Here is a 23,764-nt window from a genome sequence, read left to right as displayed (position 1 = left end):
CGACTCTAACTGCAGGCCCCGCAATCACCCAGGATTTCAACCTCGCACTGGCTGCCCTTCTCTGTGGGAAAAGCCTGCTACCGGCACTGATTTGAGATTTAGCCATAGACCGAAGGGCTGCAGAAATGAAATTATCCATAAATTGCTCTCCGGCCTTAAACTCGCGGCCTGCGTCACGTTCGCCGCTTCGCGCCCTGGCAGCGGTGCGCGAGGCTGCGCGGGGCGAGCGCCTCCCCCGCCGCGCCTGCGCAGCAGCTCCTGGGGGCGGGGGAGCAGGCGCCGTTAGTTGCCGCGGCAACCGGCAGCCACGCTGAGGCGGCGGCGGCGGCGGCGGCGGCGTGCGGTGAGGCGGCGGGGACCGGGCGCGGCGCGGCGCGGCGCGGCGCGGGCAGGGCAGGGCAGGGCAGGGCAGGGCAGGGCAGGGCAGGGGTGGGGTGCCAGGCTCCACCCCGCTCCGGGGCTGCTCCTGCCTGCGGCCGAGGGGAGGCAGCGGCTGGTCCGAGCGGGAGGCCTCGGTGCGGCGGGGAGGCGCTCCCCCGCCAGAGCAGGCCATTCCCTCCCCGTCCCAGCTGACGGCAAGAGGTGCTTCAGAAAATGTGCTGTTACTGGGGAATACAAACGAAGAAACAGGCGCTCAACAGAAACGAGGAGCCAGGTTTGCAAAGGTTCCTCTTCACCTTAAAACCTTTTTCCTAAGTAGGAGGTGAGGATGTGATAATCATTTTGTTCAGCTCTGCCACATCAGCAGAAAGACCGGTGTTGAGGGACACAGGAAAAAAAATGTAAAGCTACTCGAGGGACTCCTGTTTGAAGTATTTGTTTTTAAGATAAAGTGGTACAGAGCTGCCAGTAAGGGGAGAGGAAAAGACAAACTGTGAGCTTTGGTTTGTCAATAGGGACTCCAATGAGACTGGACAAATAATGTTTATGAGAGTACCTCACTAATGAGGTGAGAGGCTGAAAGTGTAAAATAGTAATCTGAAGTTTTAAAGCAGAAAGAGCACGCAAACAGGGCTCTGGAGAACTACAGACTATCCACCAGGCTAAGCAGTGTCCGTTGCCTGAGATAGGTTGAGCTAAAATGAAACAAGCCTTTGAGTTTCTACTGATCCTGTGCTGTCCAAAACTCCAGTGGACCAAACGTACCCCAAGACAAAACGGACCTCTTCTGTGTTTGATTTCTCCTCTGTGGCGTGTACACAGAGTATTGCATCTGTTACCTTTTTCAAGTGTTTCTGAAAGCACAGTTCAGGATTAGTGTACATATCAACAAACTGAAATAAGCCAACCTACTCCACTGTTGTTTACTATGAAAAGCGAAGAACCGTTCAGAACTGTGTGTAGCATAGCAGTAAGTTCCTTTGGTGGCGATGACTGCATTATGAGAACAGAATCAAATCCATAGCAGTTTATCATTATGGTAGTGAGATGGCTACAGATGTGGATTTCCACATTTATATTCACATATATACATCCCAATATGTTTATATTGAGATAAGCAATTCTTTCTACTTAAAGGCTATTATGATAAATATTTGTGCATGATTTTTTAAGCAGCTTAAAAGTAAACACATTTATAATTTAAGCATGTTAACAAATTAACGGGATTGATTGCATACTCAGCATTTTAAAGCCACTTAGGTGTTTAAGTTTAAACTTAGGAAGTCTAAATTAAGGCTTCTGTTTCTTAAGATCTTAAACTCTTTTTTACTTTTTTTTTTAAACTTAATAACTGCATTTAACAGATCTGATGATTCTACAAAATCTCAAGAAACAGATCACGTCTTTGTGATGTGTGGTTTGTGATCTGTAGTCTGTCATCTGGAAAAACGTTATATTAAAGTAACAAGCACTACAGTAAATAACAGCTTGTTTTTGGTACATAGAGAAATGGACAAGTTCACAAACGTGGAAGAAGTCTAGATTTTTATCAAGTTCTCTTACAAGCTTTGTCTACTAATGTTGAAGTATATATTACTCCATATAGGTTTCATGCTTACAGTTTGATTTCTTAAAAAATACTGAAAAGAATTAATTAGCAGCCGAGAAACAGCTGAACAGCGACCATGTCTCTGGAGACAGAAGAAGATGAAATCTCAAGCGGTCTAAATACAAAAGGACTAAATGAAAGCTTTCACGAGTTTCCTGAAAATGATTCCAGGAAAGACTCATTACATTCATCAGAGAATCCTAAAGTAGTTGACAGTACAGAAAGTCAGCATGTAATTTCATATGAAGCGCCTAAAGCAGATGACAATGAGCAAAGCCATAAAATGACTGAAAATGTATCTAAAAGTGACTTGCCTGAAAAAAGACATGAATATGAATTCTCAGCCGAGATAAATGCTGCCACCGTGCCTCCAGGTGTCTCTGAAGCAGATGTGAGAAAATACAAACTACTTCCATCAGCTGAAAAGAATACTGGAGAACTATACCAAACTTTGTCAGAAGCTGTTGATGAAGATGCCAAAACAGACACGTTACCATCGGGAGGGAATCCTGAAAATGCTGAAGGTGAATCAACATATACATTACCTGAAGAAAAGGATGAGAATTTCACCCTTACGCTAAACGATAAAGGATTAAGGGACGTTTCTCTGCTCATTTTTCAAAATCAACATTTAAAATATTTGCATTTATGCAACAATGAAATAAAAGCATTGCATTCAAATATAGGTAATCTAATTAATCTGGAAGTCCTGTTAGTTGAAAGAAATAGGTTGACATCACTGCCACCAGAAATTTCCTTACTTCATAAGCTAACAGTATTAAATGTCAGCCACAACCTGTTATCATATCTCCCTAAAGAATTACCAAAACTTGTAAATATTAAGGAACTCTTTCTCAGTCACAACAACATTGATGAATTTCCTTTTGCACTGAAAAACCTTGAAACTTTAGAACTTGCAGGGAACAAGCTAAAAACTTTGCCAGATACCATAGCTGACATGAAAAATTTGAAGGTACTCAACATTGATTCCAATCAGATCTTAATATTCCCAAAGGTTGTCTGCTACCTTCCTAATCTAGTAAAACTCAGCATATGTGAGAATTTGATTCAGAGCTTGCCAAAGGACATTAAAGAGCTCAAGAAACTACGGGAATTTTCAATCAGTAGCAATAAGCTTATATTTTTGCCTGTGCAGCTTTTTCAGTTGACAAAACTAGAAGAACTCAGAGTTGATGATAACAAACTGGAGTTTCTTTCAGATAAAGTTGAGAATTTACAAGAACTGAGGTTTCTGAACCTTGCAAAAAATTTATTCAGAAACATTCCAGAGAATCTTTGCAACTGTACCATGCTGAAATATCTCATTCTACATGATAATCAGTTAACCCAGCTTCCTGCTAATATTCACAAACTTAAGCACTTAAAGGAGTTTTCCTTAAGTAGGAACCAGCTGGCCTCACTGGACGAACAAATGTCACATTTTAAAGACCTCTCCGTAGTAGAGCTTTCTGGAAATGCACTGACATACATTCCTGTTGAATTAAAAAATTGTATGTGGATAACCAAAGTTGATCTCAGCAATAATAAGCTCTCTCAATTTCCACATGCATTGTGTGCACTATTTGATCTTAAGTGCTTAAATCTTAGTGGAAACTGCATTTCAGAAATAATACCTGGAATTTCTTACATTAAAAATTTGGAGCATCTATGTTTAAGCAAAAATAAACTGTCCTCTTTTTCTGCATGCTTGTGTAGCCTTACAAAATTAATTTACTTGGATGTAAGTGAGAATGAAATCAATAGCATGCCAGCAATGGTATCTGAGATGAAGGCTCTCCAGGTACTTCTTTTACACTGCAATAAATTGGACTTATTTCCCGAAGAACTGTGTTCTTTAAAGAGTTTACAAACACTCAGCCTTTCAGATAATCAGATAAAGAGCATTCCTTTACAGATTAGCAGTCTGGAAGTGATTAAAGAACTGAATGTATCCAACAACCAGTTTCTATCTTTCCCTTCTGAAATATGTCATCTTTCATCACTGGAGAAATTGACAGTGTGCCAAATGAATGGGGTGAAGGTAAGAGAACGTTTCCTTTTAGGTAAGAAAAACTTGTGTTGCACAGATTGTTATGCTGCAAAGTTAATAATAGACTTTCTCCTAATAGATGTAAAAGCTCTTGTGTTTGAATACACCTACAGTAAACAGCAGAAAAGCAGTTTGTAAAGATGCAAATCTGTATATGTAATCACCCATTCTTAATATCAGAACTGGACAAAAATTTATCAGGATTTTTAAAGGCATGCAAACTTATTTAGAAATACTAGACACGAACCTCATCTTATATAGCGTGATTTAGGTATAGCTTGAGGTGATATTTGGATAATCAGACTGATCTGAAACAGACCATATATTTTCTCTTCTTTTAGTATTATTATGAAATTATGTATTTCCTATCCTTATGGATAGTGAGAGACAAAATGGCTAGCTGCAATTTGGTAGATTTAGCATGCCCCCAGGATTCCTCTCTGTGAAATGAACACCACCTTCCAAATTGCCATACTTATTAAAATTAGACTGTCATTAAATTCTCACTAATTCCAACAAGAAAACCTATATTGGATCTTCCATTTCTTATAGCAGAAAAAATTGCTACACATTGATAAAATCCAGCGGGGAAATGCTTAATTTGTTTTTTATACTAATGAACAGGGCAAAGTATTCTCCTGAGGAAATCTAAGCCTGATGAACTTCTTTTCTGATTAAAAAAATCAGATGAGTAGCTCTCATGGAAAAAATGGTACTGTGCTCACGGTCAGTTGAAAGTAAAGAAAATACTGTTTGTGAAGCAAATGCAAGCTTTGATACAAGCTTTGGCTCACTCATTTAAAAAAAAAAAAAAAAAAAGGCTTTTAAATCTCTCTATTTACCAGAATTTGCAAAATCCACATTTCATATCTGATTTCATAAAGGACTCATATTTCTTTGTATGAATTCAAATGTGATTATGATGCCTGCCAAGGACCTACTTCCTTCAGACCCAGCAACACAGATCTTATGTCCATTTCTCAGAGAGCTGTAGCACTAGTTTCCGTGATAGTCTGATCAGTTCGAGGACAGTTAGAGTTCCTAGAAGGAAAATAGAAGAGACCAAGAAAAGAACAGAACCAAACAGAAGAAAAATAGATATTTCATTTCCTTGTGGCTGAAAAGACCGAGAAAATAAAAGTCTGAGTGCTCTTCTGAGAGGGTAAATTTTTTTCTGTTCTGATTCATTAGTGATAACAAAAAAAAACTCTTCTGAAGCTCCAGCTATAGAGATGTTATTCCACTGTATGTTTTTTATTGCAGTCCTGTTATTTTGTTGAAAAAACTTCCCTGCAAATTTCTATGCTCAGCATCAGCATTTTTATCAGAAAATAACAAATTAATTTTCTGTAGAATGGAATGTCATCAGCTTTTATTGTTAGAAATAAATAACGGAACGGTGTTTTGCCAGCAGGAAAAAGTACCTTTTTAACTTTTTACAGAATAGAAAAAGTTGTATCTACGTAAGTGAATAATGCAGCAATTGTTTTATTTCTTTATTAGTTAACAGAGGTTCCAGAGGAGATATCTAAATTGATTTGCCTCCGAGAGCTTGACGTATCTCATAATGCATTAAAGGAAATTCCAGATGGCATAGGGAAACTGGAATATTTGGTCCATTTAATTGCAAATAATAATGAAATCAGTCAGCTCCCCACATCTATTACATCGCTAAGAAATCTACAGCAGCTTGACCTGAGTGGTAGGTATCAGGCATTCAATCCCTTAGTAAAATTTAAGCATTGAGGTATGCCCCTGACGAGTATAAATATACCACAAGATAAGATGATGATGAAAAAAGAACTGAGGAAAATACAGCCTTCCAGTTTTTAATGTAGGCTGTTGTTATCTTTCGTGCCTTCTAAGCAAGCATCCTCTCTTAAATTTAATATTTTTAACAAAGCTGATTCAGAGACACATCTGTGAAACGTTTAAGTGACATGATTTTTGCAAACATGATCATAGCCCTGCCAGCCACTAAGCATCAGTCACTACAGACTTTATTGTTCAGGGTCCTATCAGTTACAGGACTGATATTTTTCTGCTGCAAAGAATGCATATCTTTTGTAGATTGCACTCATGCTATCTGCTCAGATGTCTGATTAATGCTGCTGGTATAATATAGTCTAGTGTCTTTTGTGTGTGGATGATTCACTTGGAATGTGAATTAACTGTTACAGATGCTAGGACATAAAGATAAGCTGCATGCAGAGCCCCATGCACCTGGTTATCTCAGGTATGGCCACACATAAATAAAGCTGCCATGCTCCGCGCTACGTTCCCATGTGTCTGCTCCCATCCAAGACATGTGTCTTGTTAGCTTGGTAAGCTGCGTGTTTGCTATTAGCTGAAGCTGATCCCTGAAAAGGATCCCTTCCTGCCTAGCTGCTCTGCTTTACAGACAGCTGGGCTGCTTTGGAAGTTTATTCAAATGTTTTCTGACTGATACTGTGTAAAATCCTTTGGGCCGAGGAGTACTTTTACCTACACTGCTACAAACCACTTTTACAGTTGTGAAGTCTCTTCATCCTATACTGCTCTAATTGTATTGCCCTTCTTTCATGTCCCTTCACTTACTTTCCTACCCCGTTATGCTGATGCACAGACTTCATCTTCTGAAATCTCTGCTTAACCGCTTTTCTGCTTCCTCCTTTGCTTTTATTTCCATCTGCCTCTGCCTTTGTTGCACTTTTTGTTGTCGCTGAACCCTTTCTAACTCTCCCTTAAACTACTTTTAAATACCTTTTATTTCTTGTGTACCATCTAATTTCCTTTTCTTCCTTCTGTCCTTCGTAAAGAATAATTTTGATGATGCCAACATTAACTTCTACAAGATTCTCTCTCAGCTTCACACGATAGTAAGCCATGAGGTCAGTGCCACAGACTATGAAATCAGTGGAAAGATTCCTGTTATCTTTATTGATCTTTCATTCAAATCCTGAAACAATAAATTGCTTGAGGCAAAAACTGACTTCCCTTCTTTATGCAGTGCTGAGCTCATTACAAAATTAAAAAAAAAATCCTCACTTCACTAGACGTGTCGCATGCTTCTTTGATTAATATGATGCAGATGTAATTAGGTATTTCTGTGTATTTTATCAGGAAATCGCCTGATATCTTTGCCTGCTGGTCTTCGTCATCTTCATTTGCTGACAGATATAAACTTTGATGGAAATGCTCTGTCTGAACCACTGCAAGAGGTGTGTAAAGGAAAGCAGCTACATCCCATTCTGTGCTATCTGGAAAGTGCTGATGAAAGAGATGGTATGTTAAGAACCAGTATATTATTACGTATTTTGGTGCATTAAAGGTAGCTACTAGGTAGCTAAAGGAGCTGTGGAAAATCCATGTTGTTAATTTTAAACGTCATTATCAGTACTGGTTCTATTTCTTTTCCTCGCTGATTTTGGTTAGTGTCAGCAGTACTTAAATTATGGTTATTAGTGTTCACGTACTTACTTTGCAGGCATCATACAGACTGAGGAATCAACAAGGATGTATATATTATTATTGTACAGGGGTTTGCATATAGAGACTTCAGATTAAAAAGCTGTAGTTCAGAGCTAAGATTATGTTGCTGCATTAGTACCTTTTACAAAAATGGAAGTTGACAGCCAAAAACTAAAATTGGGGTCTCAGGACTGTATTCATAACAGAAAACCAAACAGGCACAGATAAATGAAATGTACATATTTAAAGGTATCTAAATTCTGCTCATCCAGAGGTGTCATCTGCTCTGAGAACAGAACAGCATCTCACTCCTTTTTGACCTCCTCTACCTTTTTCAGCTCTTGAGAATGCAAAATCTAAGCATCCATCTATATCATGGCTTTTCTATGACCTGCCTATACAGTGTTATTAATTGTGAAGCACTGAAAGCATGTCAGATGATCTGCCTGTGCTGAATTCTATTATAACGTTACTGCCTCTCCTTGCCTCTGGCAACATCTGGGCAAAGTAAACTATGTTACCTAGCGCACACAAGCACAGGCCCACTGCCATCAAGGGAGGACTCCTGTTCTCACAGTACCCAAAACAACAAACAAAACCTTCTTTCTCTTCAATCTCGCCCCCCTAGCAAAATAAAAAAAAAGTTTTATTGTTTATTTTTGATTCCTCTTAGGCTTTCTCTTCCCATCCCAAATTTCTTTCTGCTAATCCCTACCCCTCATCTCCCAAAATAAAAGACCCTTTATTCCTCCCTTTCAGCACCTTTCTCCTCTCACCCCAAGAAGCTGAAGAGAAAACTACGCTTTGCTGTGCTCCTACAGCTCCTACAACCAAAAAGAGCACAAAACTTTTTTTCTTTTTTGGTATTTTCTTCACCCAAACATCCTGAATTCCCTAGTATTCTTGTATTAATAGATGATCTCATCTGAATGCTCTGTTAGCCTTATCCTAGCAAAACCCATTAATCCTAACAGTACTATGTCATTATCATTATCTGCACAGCTCAGAATGGCTTTTCACACCTGCTCTTTTCAGCTTAAGTTTCTAGTACTGCCTGCATCCCTGTGCCATCCTTCCCCTTCAGGCTGCCTAGCTATCCACTTTGCCAGAGACCTGGCAAAGTTACAAAAATAACTTAATACCTTTCTCAACACCAAAGTATAACTTTACTGGTTAAGATTTACCAAAACAGAAAATGTTGGCCCACATGGTCACTCCAATGTTTTTAATAAAGAACTCACGACTAACTAAAAACCAGACAATAGTCACCAGTCACAAATGATAAAAGAGAGAAAACAGAGACAAACCTACAAAGCAAGAGAAGACACAAGAGAATATACCAGTTAAAAAGCAACTAGAGAAATAACTGTAAGCGAGGTGGACGTGTTTCCACAGCCTGAAGACTGATGGCTCATGCAGGATGAAGACTATAGTAAGGGTTCTTGAAGAGGAGGCCCAGGCAAGTTGATGCTGAAGCACTGGAAGGAATTGTTTATATCTGCTTTCCAGCTTCCTTGTGCATCTCAGCTAGGAGGCACTGCCTGTCTGCTGTTGTACTCCTGGGTCAGGCTTGCTCCACTCAGAGGCAGACCTGTGCCCTCAGTCATTCCAGATGCTGATTATGGATGTTGCGCGTTATTCTGGTATACCCTAAAAAAGACACTCCTTTGTTGCCTGCTGTTGCAGGGTTCTGGGGTGGCACAGTGAAAGCCTTCCATGCCTCTGTGCATGGAACCTGTGGAGGCATAGATAAAAAGCATGTAAGTTCTTGATAGTGTCTGGAGATAGAGACTACGCTGTACTTTTGCTGGTGCTTCTTCTCCCCAAACATCTACTTCCCTAGACCAAATCAGGAATGAGAACACTTGGAGTAGACCCATTCTTTGGAGATGACGTCCCAGGATCGTTACGTGGAGGTGGTGGTATATAGGCTACTGTAGGTGTCCCGAAGCCCAGGGGCCGTGATATCGTCTAGTGACCTCTGCATTGCTGCAGTCACCTGTAGCTGAGATTGTAGAAAGGGATCTTGCAAGCACAGGCAAAGGCAAAGTCAGACTTTCTATAACGTGTATGGGGAAGGAAGGTACAACAGTAATAGCACTTCCCTGCTAACGGGTTTGTAGCCATCTCTAGCGGGTAAGTTCATTGAGAACGTTTTGCTGCTTCATGTGCTAACCAAGGAGGTGGGTGTAACCTTGGAGATCAGCAATGAAGTGCCATTCCTGCTTCTGTGCGGCTGCTGCGTACTGTGTGGATAACCAGAGTGGTGCATATCCCATATGCTCTCCATATCTGGAGTGGTCCAGTGTGGCATGTGACAGAGTCTGTACTGATCGCTGCAGGTTACCTAATCCCGCTACAACTACCAAGATCTTGTTCCTGCTGCAGGAGAAGCAGGCATACATTCCTTCCATCTGAGAAAAAGGCAGTCTTTATGTAGCATGCCGTGGATAGACCGTTCCAAAAGAGATTATCTCGATATTTTTGCGCTGTTATTATCCCTGACTCTAGAGGTTGCCCACATGAAGGAATAAGTGGTGCTTTTCTCTCCCAATGTCCCTAAACTCCACTCTGCAGTGATTTTGCTGAGCCCAGAGTAAGTCCTTTCATAGCCTGATGAAGACCAAACAGAAGAGTGTTGCAGCCACTGCTTCACCACCTTATGCAGCGCAAATGCAGTAAGCTCTAATCCTGCCAATTGTAACACTTATTTTCTGTCACGTAAGAGAGAGATGGATTTGTATTCTTAGCGTGTGTGAGCTATTCAGGTATATGCAGTTGGCTTTGATAAGGTGCCTCACTCTTGACTGGTGTTGAGCTGAACTGTGATGCAGATGATCACTGTGCAAAAGCGTTTTCAAGACAGTACCTCCCTACCCCACTCTTCCTGTATCGTGTGACAGATGGTCCAGAAGCACAGCCTGTGCTTCTTCGCTCTGCTGTCTCAAGCAAATGGAGCTTGGAGCTGTGCTGCTTGAAATTCAAGAAAATGAAAACCACTGATAACGTAGCAATGAAAAAAGACAGATGGTCTGGAGCAACTACAAGAGACTTAGCAGTGTACCAGAGATTGCCTTGGGTTTTACAGCCCCTTTGGTTGGGGGCCAGGCCTCCCTTAGATGATGGGCATTTGATCTCCTCCCCAATGGGGTTATCAGGGAGAGAAGGTGATGATGCATCCTCCAGGATGGAGACATTGCCTTAGAAAATGGTATTTGGTAGTTAGAAAAATCCTGAAGCCGGTAAACAGCATTTATAGAACATCTGTTAGACAAGATACACCATTTAATTTAATTAAGGATACTACTTTATATGTTTCTATTTAGCGAAAATATTGCAGAAGATATTAGAAGTGATTGCTGACAACGTTCCTTACGAAAATGTTGAATTTTTCTGCCAGAAACTGCAACTTCATCACGCTGACATCAAGTCTCTTGAAAATAGCAGGTTAGATACAGATTATTGTAGCAGAATCTTGTTAATTTTATTTCCCGTTTTCCTTTCCTTTCCGTTTTATGAAGTCAATAAACAATATTTTGATTATAAAATTCATGATATGTTTTTGTTAAATACTGAGTAGGTACGTCTATGTAAAGTTCATTAAGTACCTCCAAATCTTAGATTTTTTCAAACATTTCCTCTTCATAACTCTTTTCCTAACAGGGCTGTTAAGCCGGAAGAGAAAATCACTACAGCGCTGAACATTTGGAGAAGTGAAAACCAAGTCCTATCTTCTGCTGAAATGATAGATAAACTAATCAGAATCCTAGTAATGACAGGCATGCATTATCTCATCAACAAAGTGAAAGCTTTAAAACTCTGTTCACAATCAGTAAAATTGTGAGCATGTAATGTACAAAGAGTATTTCTGAAAGGAAAGAAAATTTGTGATGTCAGTTTTTTCCCCCTGAAAGTATTATCACTTTGAGCATACCATATCTTGAGAGAAGCTCAGCCTGTTTCTGAACCACTTTGTAGAATCTTCTGTTTATCTTTTACAAATGGAATATATTCAAAAAAAAAAAAGTACCTTTTTTGATTTCCAAAGTGAAATAATTTTAATTTGTTTAAAAATGTACTTAAAGTGACGTTAAATTGAGTAGAATGCCTTACATCTGTTACATCAAGTTGTTTGTTTCATTGTTGTGATATTCCCCGTTTAAATTCTTGAATAATGATTATGAAGTGAAAAATTTTCCTTCATAGTTTTAGCAGGGTATTCAGAGCAATTTTAGAATGTAGTTTGAAGCTATATGAAGATACAGGAGGCATCCTGAAAATATACAGAGCTCAGAGCACAGAGCTCCAACAGTTATCTTTCTGGCTTACCTGAAAGCAGTACATAAGCATCAGGAAGAAACACGCCATTTCCCAGTGACCGCAAAATATGGGAAATGTGTTTAGAAACAGGGAGCTTAGGTGTCTACCGTGTCTACCGATAAAGCACGTGGCATCAATGGAAACACCTACACTGCTACATAAGAGAGCAAGGGCGTGAGCTCAAGCACTGAGTTGTCCTTACTACCTGACTTGACTTGGCATCTGGCTCTGCTTTGGGCTGTGCCAGAGCCCTCTCCAAGACAAAGCTGGCATGGTTCTGAGGACAATCCGCTTCAGAAACAACTTCCAAAAAACAATATAGATGATACTGCAAGGCGTTGGCTCTCCCCACCCTGCGCCATCTTCTGTCACTATCCGTGCAAGTCTTTAATCATAAACATTCCCATATTCCCTCTTGTGGTGCTCTGGGCCGTGCAATGCACATGCTCCGTTTCACATTGTAAGAGCACCATTCAGGTGGCGTGGAACACAGTAAATTACTACAGACATTTTGAAGTGGAAAAAAATATTACTTTATGGTCGCAGGGGTACCCCAGGTGGTGCAGACGAGACCCACTAGGTTCATGTGCTATGTTGTAGATTCGGCCAGTCTGGTGTACAGGGGGCGCGTGCAGGCCCTACGTGCAGTGGAGGCAACTCAATTCATACTGCTTGGCCTCAAGCCTAGGGATCCGAACGGGCCTCGCTCTCGTTTAGCAGTTTTGAAATGGCCGATGATGCTCTAGGCACTGTCTTGCGCAGACGTGCTCAGCCACTGGAGTCTTTTTGAACGCTGCACCATGAGAACTGAAACTAGGTAAGGCTTCAGGCTGAGCGACGCTGAAGACGCACACCCATAGCGCCAGCAAAGGCATAACTGTGTCACCGCTAGACATACCCACCCGTACTAGCTTTATTCTAGCTACTTTAGATAGCAATGAAGAAGTGTTAAAACAGACTTCAGGCTTGGCTAGCAGCCCATGAGAGCAACCTGTGAGCCTGATGTTCTGCCTTCACAGTAAGTAGTAATTACTGGTAATCATTAATAGTAATTAGTAGTAATCCTGCAGCTGTGCAGACTATAGGGAGGAGCTGAACGAGGCGGGTACACTTCTGGTTGTCTCGAGGGCATTTCAGCTGACTGAAGAAAACATCGGCGAAGGCGTTCAGGAGAGCTGCGGTGTGGGAGAGGAGTTTCTGGTGTGCTGCTGTCTGTGCCGAGGTCAGCCTTTGGTTTGGAGGCACGCAGCGCGCCCGGCAGTTCAGCCCGCGTGCTCGCCTTGACTTGCTTCACATGCTGGTTTTCGTGCGCAGCAACTGGGTTCCTTTCAGAGCAGACTAACCTAGAAGCGCTGCTGGGATCGTGAACCAAACGCGCACCAATCACAACGGGAACACGGGCATCCAAACCACGGGACAGGCCACCCGGCCGCCACACCCACCGCAGAAAGCCCGACGTGCCGCTCGCGGCGCAGCAACCCGCCCCGCCCCGCCCCGCGCCGGCCGAGCGCCGCCAGCCCTCGCAGGGCGCCCCGCGGCCACCTGGCGTCAACGGCCTCCCCGCCAGCGGCAGCGCCCCGCCCCTCCCCCGTCCGCCCACCCAATCACGCCCTCTCGCAGCCCGGCAGATGCCGTCACCCCGTGGCGCGCGGCTGCCCATTGGCTCCGGCTCCGGGAATCGTCAAATGGGCAGAGATCAGCCCAGCGCCGCGGCGCGCGGCGGGCGGGGCGCGCGCGCGCGGCTTAGCGGCAGGTCGGCGCCGCCGCCCGCTCGTCCGCCCGGCCGGTCGCTGAGGAGATGCTGAGCCTGCTGGACGTCGGCGGCGGCCTCCTGGAGCGGGTGGCCGTCGGCAGCCCCCTCTCCTTGGTGCTGGCCGCCTCCGCCTTCGTGCTGAGCCTCGGCTACCTGCTCCAGCTCGGTTACCGGCGCCACGTCGGCTCCGACCAGGAGGTGGGCGCCGAGGGAGGGGGCACCGTGGTGCTGCCGGGCGAGGCGGGTGGGGGCACGGCGGCGGCCGGGCCGCGGCGGGCGCAGGCTGTGCGGAGCGGAGCGCGGAGCGCGTCCCGCCGCCCCCCCCCCCCCCCCCACCCGGGCGAGTGTCTGGCGGGGACGCTGCGCGGGCTCGACCCTGCCCTCAGCTGCTTGGTGCCACCCGGGACCGAGCTGCGTGGGTTTGGTGGAGGCAAAGCCCGTGCCCGTTACTGCCGCGTGAATGAAGGTGAAAGGAATGCTTCCACCTACGCATGAAATCTGTTCCTAAATCGAGGCTGGTGCTTTCGGGAGTCAGTTAATCATTACTCCGTGTTTGTTTTTTGACTGGCTGCTTTTCGGTGGCGATATCTGCGTGCTTTAATTTCAGGGGCAGGTTAGCGAGAATGCTTATTTCAATCTCTGCTGCCCGGTCGTACCGTATTAAGAAAATAAATTAGTCGTCCGAAGTTGGGTTTTTCACAAAAAAACTTAAAATACATAGAGAGCCTCTCTTGTGTTTGGTTGTTACGTGGATGAATGTGCCGTTTTATTGTGCTCTGAAGAAAGTACAATATTTGCTTTTCTTTTTCTTCCTCAGAAATACCCACCTTACATTTCGTCAGGCATCCCTTTCCTGGGGCATGCGATAGCGTTTGGAAAAAGTCCCATTGAATTTTTGGAAAATGCTTATGAACAGGTGTGTTCTCCCATGTGACTGCCTGAGCATATGCTAAAATATTCGTGCTTACCTGCTAAGTTCTGTGTTTCAGACCTGCTTAAAAAAAGTTCATTCTCATTAGCTGTCTTGAGTATGGTATGAAACATCCACAGTAGGCTGGGTTTTTTTTTTTTGGCGATCTGTTTATATACAGTGCAACTTCGTTTCTGAAAAAGCCACATTTTCTGTGATATCTCTTGTGAGTCAGTTGGAAAAATATATCTGTGTATTCAGGTAATGTTCGTAGTTGAATCACAAGTAATTAAAAAGCCTTTTTATAACTTTATTTCTTTCCTTACTTGTGGTCTTTTAATCTCACTCTTTACTATTCTGTTTGAGACCAGGTCGGACTATAGTAACTCACTTCCTCTGTACATCATGTTATGGATTTTAAGGTCCTTTGCAATGGTAAAGTGTTGGTGCATAAAAGCACGGTAATTTAAACAGTCCAAAAGAAAAAAAGAAACAAGTCAATGCAGTAGAGCCTTAATTACCGTGCAGTAAAACTTATTGATGTATTTTGCAGTGTCTAAAATACAGAAAACTAATTTTAAATGTAGTTTAAAATATTTATATTCATATTATATCTCTAGACCCTTCTTAGGGGAATAGTGACTTGTGCCAGTTTCCTCTGTAGAGCTTCCCTTTCTTTTTCTTCTTTTCTTTCCTTCTGCCTCATTGCTACTTACGCATGTGACACTTCCAGTGTATTATGTAGGTGCATGTGCATATCAGATTTGTAGTTGGAGACAGTCAGTCTCAAGCCACAGAAATTGCTGCACTGAAGTAATGCTGTCATATATTAAATAGGTAATATCATATGAAACACAAGAGACCGTGATTTTTATGGTACACGTTCATGTTATGTAAAATGAACTGGTATTTTTTTTTCCTCTTAGTATGGGCCTGTCTTCAGTTTCACTATGGTTGGCAAGACGTTCACGTACCTTCTGGGCAGTGATGCTGCTGCTCTACTCTTCAATAGTAAAAACGAAGATTTGAATGCAGAGGATGTATACTCTCGGTTAACCACCCCAGTCTTTGGCAAGGGAGTTGCGTATGATGTCCCTAATATGGTATGTGTTTTAAACTGAAAATGTGTAGAAGGGTAAGATGTTTAAATTCTGATTAGGAAGCCATGAGCTTTTGGTTCTATATGATGCGTTTTATTGTTCATACGGAATTCTGACAGCAAAGCATGATGCAGCTGATAAATAGTTTCAGTTGGATGAGCAAGACTGAACATGTGTAGGCTACGTTATTTGCTGTTAGGCCATTCATCAGTCCTGATCCTATTTCTTGTTTTACCAGAGATGGTAAAACAAAGATGTTCAGATGGTTTACAAACCATCTAAAAGAGAGAAAGTTAAGGGGGGCGTGAAGCTCATCACTTCCCTGGGAAGCAGTTGGCTTCCTATTTCTGTCTCACTCTCTGGGCAGCGAGATCAGAGGGAGTTGGGAAGGAAAGGTGCAATTCAGGATTAGAAGTAAGGTGTTACAGCATGGGAGAAGAGAGAAACTGGGGGAAGATGAAGCCAGGAGGCTGCGGAATGTGAAACGCAGGCTGAATTCAGATCTTGCAGGACAGGTCTGAATAGGTTTGGGGTTATGTATATAGTTATTAATCATGTGTCTAAAGTGTATTGGATATGTTAATGCTGGATGCATCTTGTATCTTCATTGTTAAAGCTTAAAAAGGAAAGAATTTTCTATTTTGGTGCTGTAGAAAAAGGAATTGTAGCTCCTTTAAGCTAGTATTTTGTCTGGATATTATTAGACATTTGTCTGGGGGGAAAAAAAAAAAAAGTAGGTGAAACACAGAATGTTATCTGTTACTCAAATCTTAATATCTGCTGTACCCTGCCAATTCTAATCCTAATTTCTTTTTCCTTTTATATCTTGTTACAGTACAAAAAAATAACGAATTGTTAATTACATTAATATGATGATCCTTATACTGAGTACTACTTCCATCTTGGTTCTTCTAGGTGTTCTTGGAGCAGAAGAAGATGCTCAAAACTGGCCTAAATATTGGCCAGTTTAAACAGCATGTGTCTGTGATTGAAGAAGAAACAAAGGAGTATTTCAAAACATGGGGAGAGAGCGGAGAAAAGAGTAAGCCAGATAAAATACCTTTTCACTCAGGTTTTTTGCGAAGGAATGAAGGCCAATGCAGGATGTGGGTTTTGTATTTTTTTTGGTAAAGAATTTACTGCAGCATTATTAAAGGAATAAAAAATGACATAGATTAATCTCTATTGGACATCAGAAGAAACATACAAGAACAACATACAATACTTTTTTTTTTTTTTTTACTCAAATTTAAGGCTCTGGGAGAATACAGCTGCTCAGAAATTCATTGATTCATTGATTTTTTTTTTTTTTTTTTTTCTTCATTGATGAAGAGAAGTTTTACTCATTCTTTCTTAGTGTGGGAATAAACTCTGTACGTATTGCCTGGCTTGAATCATGCTAGTTTTCCAAGATATGAGTCAGTTGACTGTAACCATTCTTAGTCCCTAGGGGAAGGAAAAAAAAAAAAAAAAACTGCACTGCCTTCTCAGAACTCATGTGAAATCTTAGCCCGGGTATCATCTACACTGAAGACCTGCGTGCTTAAGATTGATAAGGTTAGGTTGATAGGAAGTACTTGTGTAAAGATACAGTATGTGTTTCAGTTGATTTAGGGGGATTTGGCCATTGTGGTGGTGATTCCTGGATTTTCATGTGAGTAAATAGTGATCTGAGTGGGATTCTTCTTTTATTTTCTACCTGGCTTTCTCAGTTAGCCTGCTGGGCATATCCCATTGCTATTCTTGCAAGACAATAGTGAAAGAACAAATTCAGAAATACTCAAAGTAGTTTAATGAGCAGCCAAATTAACTGGTTGACCGTGGATTTGCATTTCAAAGTTATGTTCCTGTATGACTTCTTGTATGTGTAGTAAGGATTGAGCTTGTGCTGCATAGTTTTCCTTTGTATGGAAGGATTAATAGCTTTCCTTGCACGTTTCCTAGAAAAAATATCTTAGAAAAAGGTTGAAGTCAGCAGCCTAGTTAAAAATGTTATTAGTAGAGAGATGGATAGACACACAAAAGTCCAAGTTTTACTAGGAAAACAAGCTAAAACTCTATCTAAAATTACGAATCTGTGTTTATTTACTTAGTTTTCTTCTTCTACAAAATAAAAATAGCTTGCAACCTGTGAGACTTACTGTCTCCCATGAAATGTATTCTCACTGTTTTTTTTCAAATCTTTCCTCAGATCTGTTTGAAGCCCTTTCAGAACTAATCATTTTGACAGCAAGTCATTGCTTACATGGGAAAGAAATAAGAAGCTTACTGAATGAGAAGGTGGCTCAGCTGTATGCTGATTTGGATGGGGGATTTACTCATGCTGCCTGGCTTCTGCCAGGTTGGCTACCTCTTCCTAGCTTCAGGTACCAAAAATAACATTTAGGCTCCCCCCCCCTCCCCCAATTTCTTGTTTGTAAGGATGTTTTAGACATCCCAGGAAATCTTCATGAGCATTTTATATGTTACTTTGTATAAAGTGGCTAATACAGATGCTTTGAATTGCAGACGACGAGATCGAGCGCACAGAGAAATAAAGAATATCTTCTATAAGGTTATCCAGAAACGTCGGAAGTCTGAGGAAAAGGAAGATGACATGCTCCAAACTCTACTTGATGCTTCCTATAAGTAAGCTAAAGGATTGAAGACTTGCCATTGAGAGATAGTTATGCTTTAGCTTTGAATTCTTCAGTTGCACCTATCTACTCCCCCCTGCCCCAAAAATAAAAAAAAAATCTGATGTGCTGCATTTGCTTTTTCTTGCCTTTTCTTGCCAGCATTGGTTCTATTCTAAAAAATCTTCACAAGTTTAATTATAAATGCTTATTCAGACTTCCTGAGGTTATCATCAGTGATTGAATGATTGCTTCCTTTCTCATTTCTGGCCTTCCAGTAATGTAAGCTTCCCAGAGCATCTGTCGCTCCCTGCTGTTCCACTTGGAGTGGGCAGCCTAAGAGAAAGAAAACTAAATTGGTCAAAATTGTATACACAACTATAACTGGAAACCTCATCAAATGAAGCTCTAACATATTGTCCTTTAACCTAGGGACGGCCGTCTCCTGACAGATGACGAAATTGCTGGCATGCTTATTGGGTTGCTGTTAGCAGGGCAGCACACGTCCTCCACCACTAGTGCCTGGCTTGGCTTCTTCCTAGCCAGAGACAAGTCAATACAGGAAAAGTGTTATGCAGAACAGAAAGCAGTTTGTGGAGATGACTTGCCGCCATTAACTTATGAACACGTACGTATGTTATGTTATTTCTGCTGGATATTTTTATATTGCAGACACTTGCAAAAATGTAATGCTTTGTAATAAAAAGTATGCTTTGTAATAGAATCGTAATCTGTCATAAGCACTCTGTGGTGATGCTGTTTGCCAATGTGTTTCCTCCATCTCCTCCTTTTCCAGTAGCTTTTCAACCTGCTACTATTTTATATTAGTGTTGATCAAAGAAATTACAGTTCCTATAAACTCTGTTAAAATGATCCAACTGGGTAGAGGAGGAAGACCTTTGTATTCCCACTGAGGAAGAGGATGCAGTGTGATCTTTTTTTTCTTCAATGAGGCATCAGAAAACACCTCTGAGACAGATCAATAAGGAACTAGCCATTATTGATTCTACTGGTCAGAGAATTATTTTTTAGTTGAATTAAATGAAAAAGCAGAAATTTATCAGGGTAGCTAATGAAGTACATGTAAATGAGGTGCTTATTCTTTGAATTTTAAAATGGTATAAAATACCTTTTTGTGCACGTTGAATAAACTTGACTATATTTTGATAGATCATTTTCTTTATATTTGCAGCTGAAGGATCTCAGTTTGCTGGATCGCTGTCTAAAAGAAACTTTACGGCTGAGACCGCCTATAATGACTATGATGAGAATGGCCAAAACTCCTCAAGTGAGTACAGTTACTGGATGTAACTTCACTTCAGTAAAGCAGGGCTATTCAGAGCGACTGAGGCAGGCAAGAGGAATGGGCCGAGAGGAACTTCACATTTGTCCTTGATGAATTGTGCGAAGTTCTGAAGCTGGGATGGACTAACCCCTACAGTGGTACAGACTGACTGCCTGGAGAGCAGATAGGCAGAAAAGGCCAGGCAGAGCTGGGGGTGCCTCAGCTGAGAGAGGGCAGAACACAAGTGAGCGGTGCATCCTGGCAGCAGTGATGGCCAGTGGCATCCCAGGATGTACTGAACTACTTACTTAGACTAGTTCCTAGTCCCTGATTAGGTTTAACCACTCACCTGTACTGATACCTCTTCTTACTACTGGGTCAGATCTTGTTGACATTGTGCTATGTCAACAAGAATTACCTTAGTCCTATTTAGTCAATTCTTAGCATTAATCATCCTATTTTTTTCAATGTGTTAGGAACATACATTGATGCCAGTACTCAATACCTCTTAAAGTAGTCCTGTTGAGTCCAGGACACCAGCCAATCCATAGATCTGTTTCCACTTACACTTCTGTTGCTATTGCATGTATTTTTTGTGGGACTGGAGCTCTGCTTGGACTGTGTGACATCATAGTATATCATATTGTCTCGTCTTTAATTCTTGAATTTCCTCTTGAGTAACCTTTTTCCAGGTATGTTGTGGGGTTTTTATATGCCTTATATTCGCATTAGGTATTATACTTCCTGTATTTCTGTGTTCTGGATGAACAGATCAAAATTGTCACACTTTTTGATGCAAATTTGTACTAAAAGGCAAAGGGTGAGAGAACTTTTCTTTTCTTTCTTGGTGATTATGTGCAAACGGCTATGTTAATCTCCCTCAGCATAGCATATTCCTTAGCTGCACATCAAATAATTACAGCCAACTAGCTTTTTACAAAACAACTGCATATATGCAGTCCGCTTCTCTAGTCCACCACCAGATGCAACTGTAACACTGGCAAGGTGCAGCTAGCATCTAACTCGTGTTGCACAAGAATTGTGTGCTGGTGGTGTCTTTTGGGGAAGCAGGGGGCTGGGGTATCGTGCTGCTCAGGTGGGGGGAAAAAAAAAAATACCAACAAGAACACATCCCTCAGCCACTCCTGTGTTCCTAATCTTTCCTGCTGGCCAGAAGGTGAGGTTAGCTAGGCAAGGACAGTAACCTAGTTAGGAATGTCGACCTGTATTCTAACAATAGCATCACAGGAATAAGTTTTGCCTCTTTAGAAAGAAGCTACTGTAATTAATCGTAGTCTGTCTTTTTTTATCCTGAATGATACCCTTCTAGATTAAATTTAAGGATAAAAGATGATGGGAGCTTAAAAAAAAATAAAATTGCTAAAATTGAAATACTAGCTGTGCCTCAGGATTTGCTTTATTTTATTATTAAAGGTTTCTGAAGATATGCAAAAGTCTGTGGTGGTGGTAACTGATGAAAGTCTTAATTTGTAGTCCCACATCCCACTTACTTAGATAGGGGAAGATGCACTCCCATATTCCTGCTTGGTCCTACTGGGTGGAACTGACTCTTTCTTTTAGCCATCAGTGTCTCTGGAGTTCTTAATTTAGTACTACCATTTAAAGACTCTGTGGTTTGCCAGTGGGTGTGTTTTTTTTTTTTTTTTTAAGTTAAGTTACCTTGGAAAAAAATTGGCTTGTGCTTGCCTAACAATACATGCTAGGTAAATGTAAAAGAAAAGTTGTTGTTTGTATAAATAAGACAGACCTCAAGTTATTTGTCAGGGGAGTGATAGCTTTTAAAAATGTTTTCAACATATCTTAAGTTCATTCAGCAGCAGTCTTTTAAAATTCTTCTTGTAGAATCATCAGTTTAGTTAAAGCATCTGAAAGCTTTCTGCAGTTGCCTGAATACTGTGCCCTGCACAATTAAAACAATGACATATTAGACTGCATTAATTTTAAACGGACTCAGCCAAATCTCTTTTGAAATTCTGTTGTGAGACCTAATTAATTTTCACGTATTATTTTAAAAAGAAAGGAGAATTTTCTTGCAACACTTAGGTTCTTCTCTCCCTGCCTTGTAGACTGTTGCTGGGTATAGTATTCCTCCTGGCCATCAGGTCTGTGTGTCTCCCACTGTTAACCACAGACTGAAGGACTCATGGAAAGATGCTCTAGACTTCAAGCCTGACCGGTATCTCCAAGATAACCCAGCAGCGGCAGAGAAATTTGCATATGTTCCATTTGGTGCTGGTAAGTAACAACTGGGAAATAAGGAAATGCAGTGTTTTCCTGAGTGACCATGTACTTAACTGACTCATACCTCTTACAGCACCTCCTCATCCTGTAGTATCTGAGGGTATTTCTTCTTTCTATTGCTGCCTGAAAGCTTGCTTGCTGTGGAAATGCCATTGAAAAAATGCAGTTGATTGATTGATAGGATCCTTAGTTTTGCATTTAGTAATTGCTATTCCAAGTACTATTTACAGCTATTAAAAAAAATTTTTAGGTTAGCATGTGTTATATTTAAATGACTCAAGTCCTTAAGTCAAGGTTAAAACATGTTAATAGGAAGTCATTTTAAGGTAGAATAAAATGTACACAGCTTCATAACTCAAAACAGTTTGCAAATATGGCTGCAGTACGGTTGCAGTTGATATCTTTTCAGAATGTTGTACACTCTCCTTCAATATCGCCTAAATTCTCACTCTGGTGAGAACAGAACAATAGAATCTTATCCAAACTATTCAGTCTGTTCCTTGTTTTGAAAATTTATAAAAACAAGGCTTTCATGTAGTTACATAATGTTTGCTGGCTCAAAGCCAGTTTAGAAAGACAAGATTACAGTTCATGTAAAATTTTACAATTGTCAAAGGTTATTTTATAGCTGAGTTAACAAGTATTCTAACTGCTTTGTATTGCCTTCTAGGCCGTCATCGCTGTATTGGAGAAAATTTTGCTTATGTTCAGATTAAAACCATTTGGTCTACTTTGCTTCGTTTATATGAGTTTGATCTCATCAATGACTATTTCCCAACTATAAATTATACAACAATGATACACACACCTAATAACCCAGTAATCAGATATAAGAGGAGGTCACTCTGAGTTCTGGAGCAAAAAAACCTTATCTATCTATTTAAGTTGCGTGAACTAACACACTTTTGAATAAAACTATGGCAAAATGCAGGGCAAATGGGAACTGTTCTATCTACTGTGTATGAAAGCCATCTGCCAACTGTGATGTTCTTTGCATTTATTAAATTTGTTTTTCCATACCATTTAATGCTGCTGTATGTAATTGCTTGTTTTACAACTTTTAAATGAAAAACTGTCTGTCTCTTCTCTTTGTGTAACACACTTGAAGTGCATGCCAACTCTTTCCTTAAAGCTGAAGAAATAACAAGATATTTCTACAAACTGATATCTTTGTTTCTAAAACATGGTTAGAAGTTGTTTTTTCCCTCTTAAGGGGTAAGACTACGTATGTTGCCTCTGTATCTGATTCCGGTAAATCAGGTAACAGGCACTAAGGTGGAAGGTACTTCCTTGGTGCTCTACTTTGAGAACAGGACTGCAACTACTGAAGTGAAGTGAACTGTCTCTGGTCTTGGCTCATTCCTGAAAATTCCTACATGCTTATTTAAACATTGTCACAGTACAGATGATGAGTACTGAGCAGACTACAAAAATACTTGCAGAAGAAATTTTTCTGAGAATAAATAATTTTTATGTATGTCTCATTGGAAGCAGCTGTAAAATGGTTAGGTTCAAAAACCAGCAAATCCTTTTCTAGAAACAATTTTGAAAACTTTTCATACTTGTATCAGGTTAACAGGACAATGGTACAAACAACTTACTTTGTGAATACCTATTTCATGTATAGAGTGGTCAAGGAAAATGAAGTGTGAATGTTGTTTCCCTTTGTACTGACTCAAACAGGATTGTTAAATGGTGTTTGTTTAAACAATGCTAATAAAGGGTAATGAGCTCTGGCTCATAGAACAGTTGAATTAAATTTATTCCACACTGAGTACGAAATAATCACATAAGGAACTTGTTCTCCCTTTCTTCAGGGTTTACTGCAGCAGGGGCTTGCCCTGTTTTTCCTATTCTAAACATGTGTGTAACCCCTGTTACAGAGGTTCCCCCATCACTCACAGCAACTGCTAGACTGGAATCTTCTCCCTTCCAGCCTTGCAGGATGTGATCAGTCTTCAGAAAACAAGCTCACAGCTGTCTTGTCTTCTAGTTAGTAGCTGCCCTTTTGGAGTCCATGAAAAGTAAG

General features: G+C 41.0%; 1 protein-coding gene across 1 annotated transcript; it reads left to right on the top strand.

Moving 5' to 3' along the window:
- Positions 1-266: 266 nt before the first annotated feature.
- On the top strand, positions 267-23,499 carry CYP51A1 (cytochrome P450 family 51 subfamily A member 1). The gene is made up of 15 exons (XM_068934800.1): positions 267-343; positions 1,746-4,031; positions 5,544-5,742; positions 7,143-7,304; positions 10,817-10,937; positions 11,154-11,259; positions 14,381-14,479; positions 15,400-15,576; positions 16,489-16,615; positions 17,765-17,939; positions 18,082-18,201; positions 18,621-18,816; positions 19,381-19,476; positions 21,561-21,729; positions 22,406-23,499. Exons 2-15 carry the CDS (start codon positions 2,067-2,069, stop codon positions 22,582-22,584), a joined length of 3,891 nt encoding a protein of 1,296 aa, XP_068790901.1. The 5' UTR covers positions 267-343; positions 1,746-2,066; the 3' UTR covers positions 22,585-23,499.
- Positions 23,500-23,764: the final 265 nt, after the last annotated feature.

This window comes from Struthio camelus, chromosome 2 (genome assembly GCF_040807025.1).
Source record: "Struthio camelus isolate bStrCam1 chromosome 2, bStrCam1.hap1, whole genome shotgun sequence".
NCBI lineage: Eukaryota > Metazoa > Chordata > Aves > Struthioniformes > Struthionidae > Struthio > Struthio camelus.
The sequence above is the reverse complement of the archived record's forward strand: the minus strand, read 5'-3'. Positions and strand labels throughout refer to the sequence as shown.

Bases quoted from the DNA above. Each gene is read 5' to 3' on its own strand.
- CYP51A1 (XM_068934800.1), top strand. From the start codon at position 2,067: ATGTCTCTGGAGACAGAAGAAGATGAAATCTCAAGCGGTCTAAATACA. The intron at 7,305-10,816 runs GTATGTTAAGAA...GTTTCTATTTAG, and splicing joins AAGTGCTGATGAAAGAGATG to CGAAAATATTGCAGAAGATA. The intron at 10,938-11,153 runs GTTAGATACAGA...TTTTCCTAACAG, and splicing joins AAGTCTCTTGAAAATAGCAG to GGCTGTTAAGCCGGAAGAGA.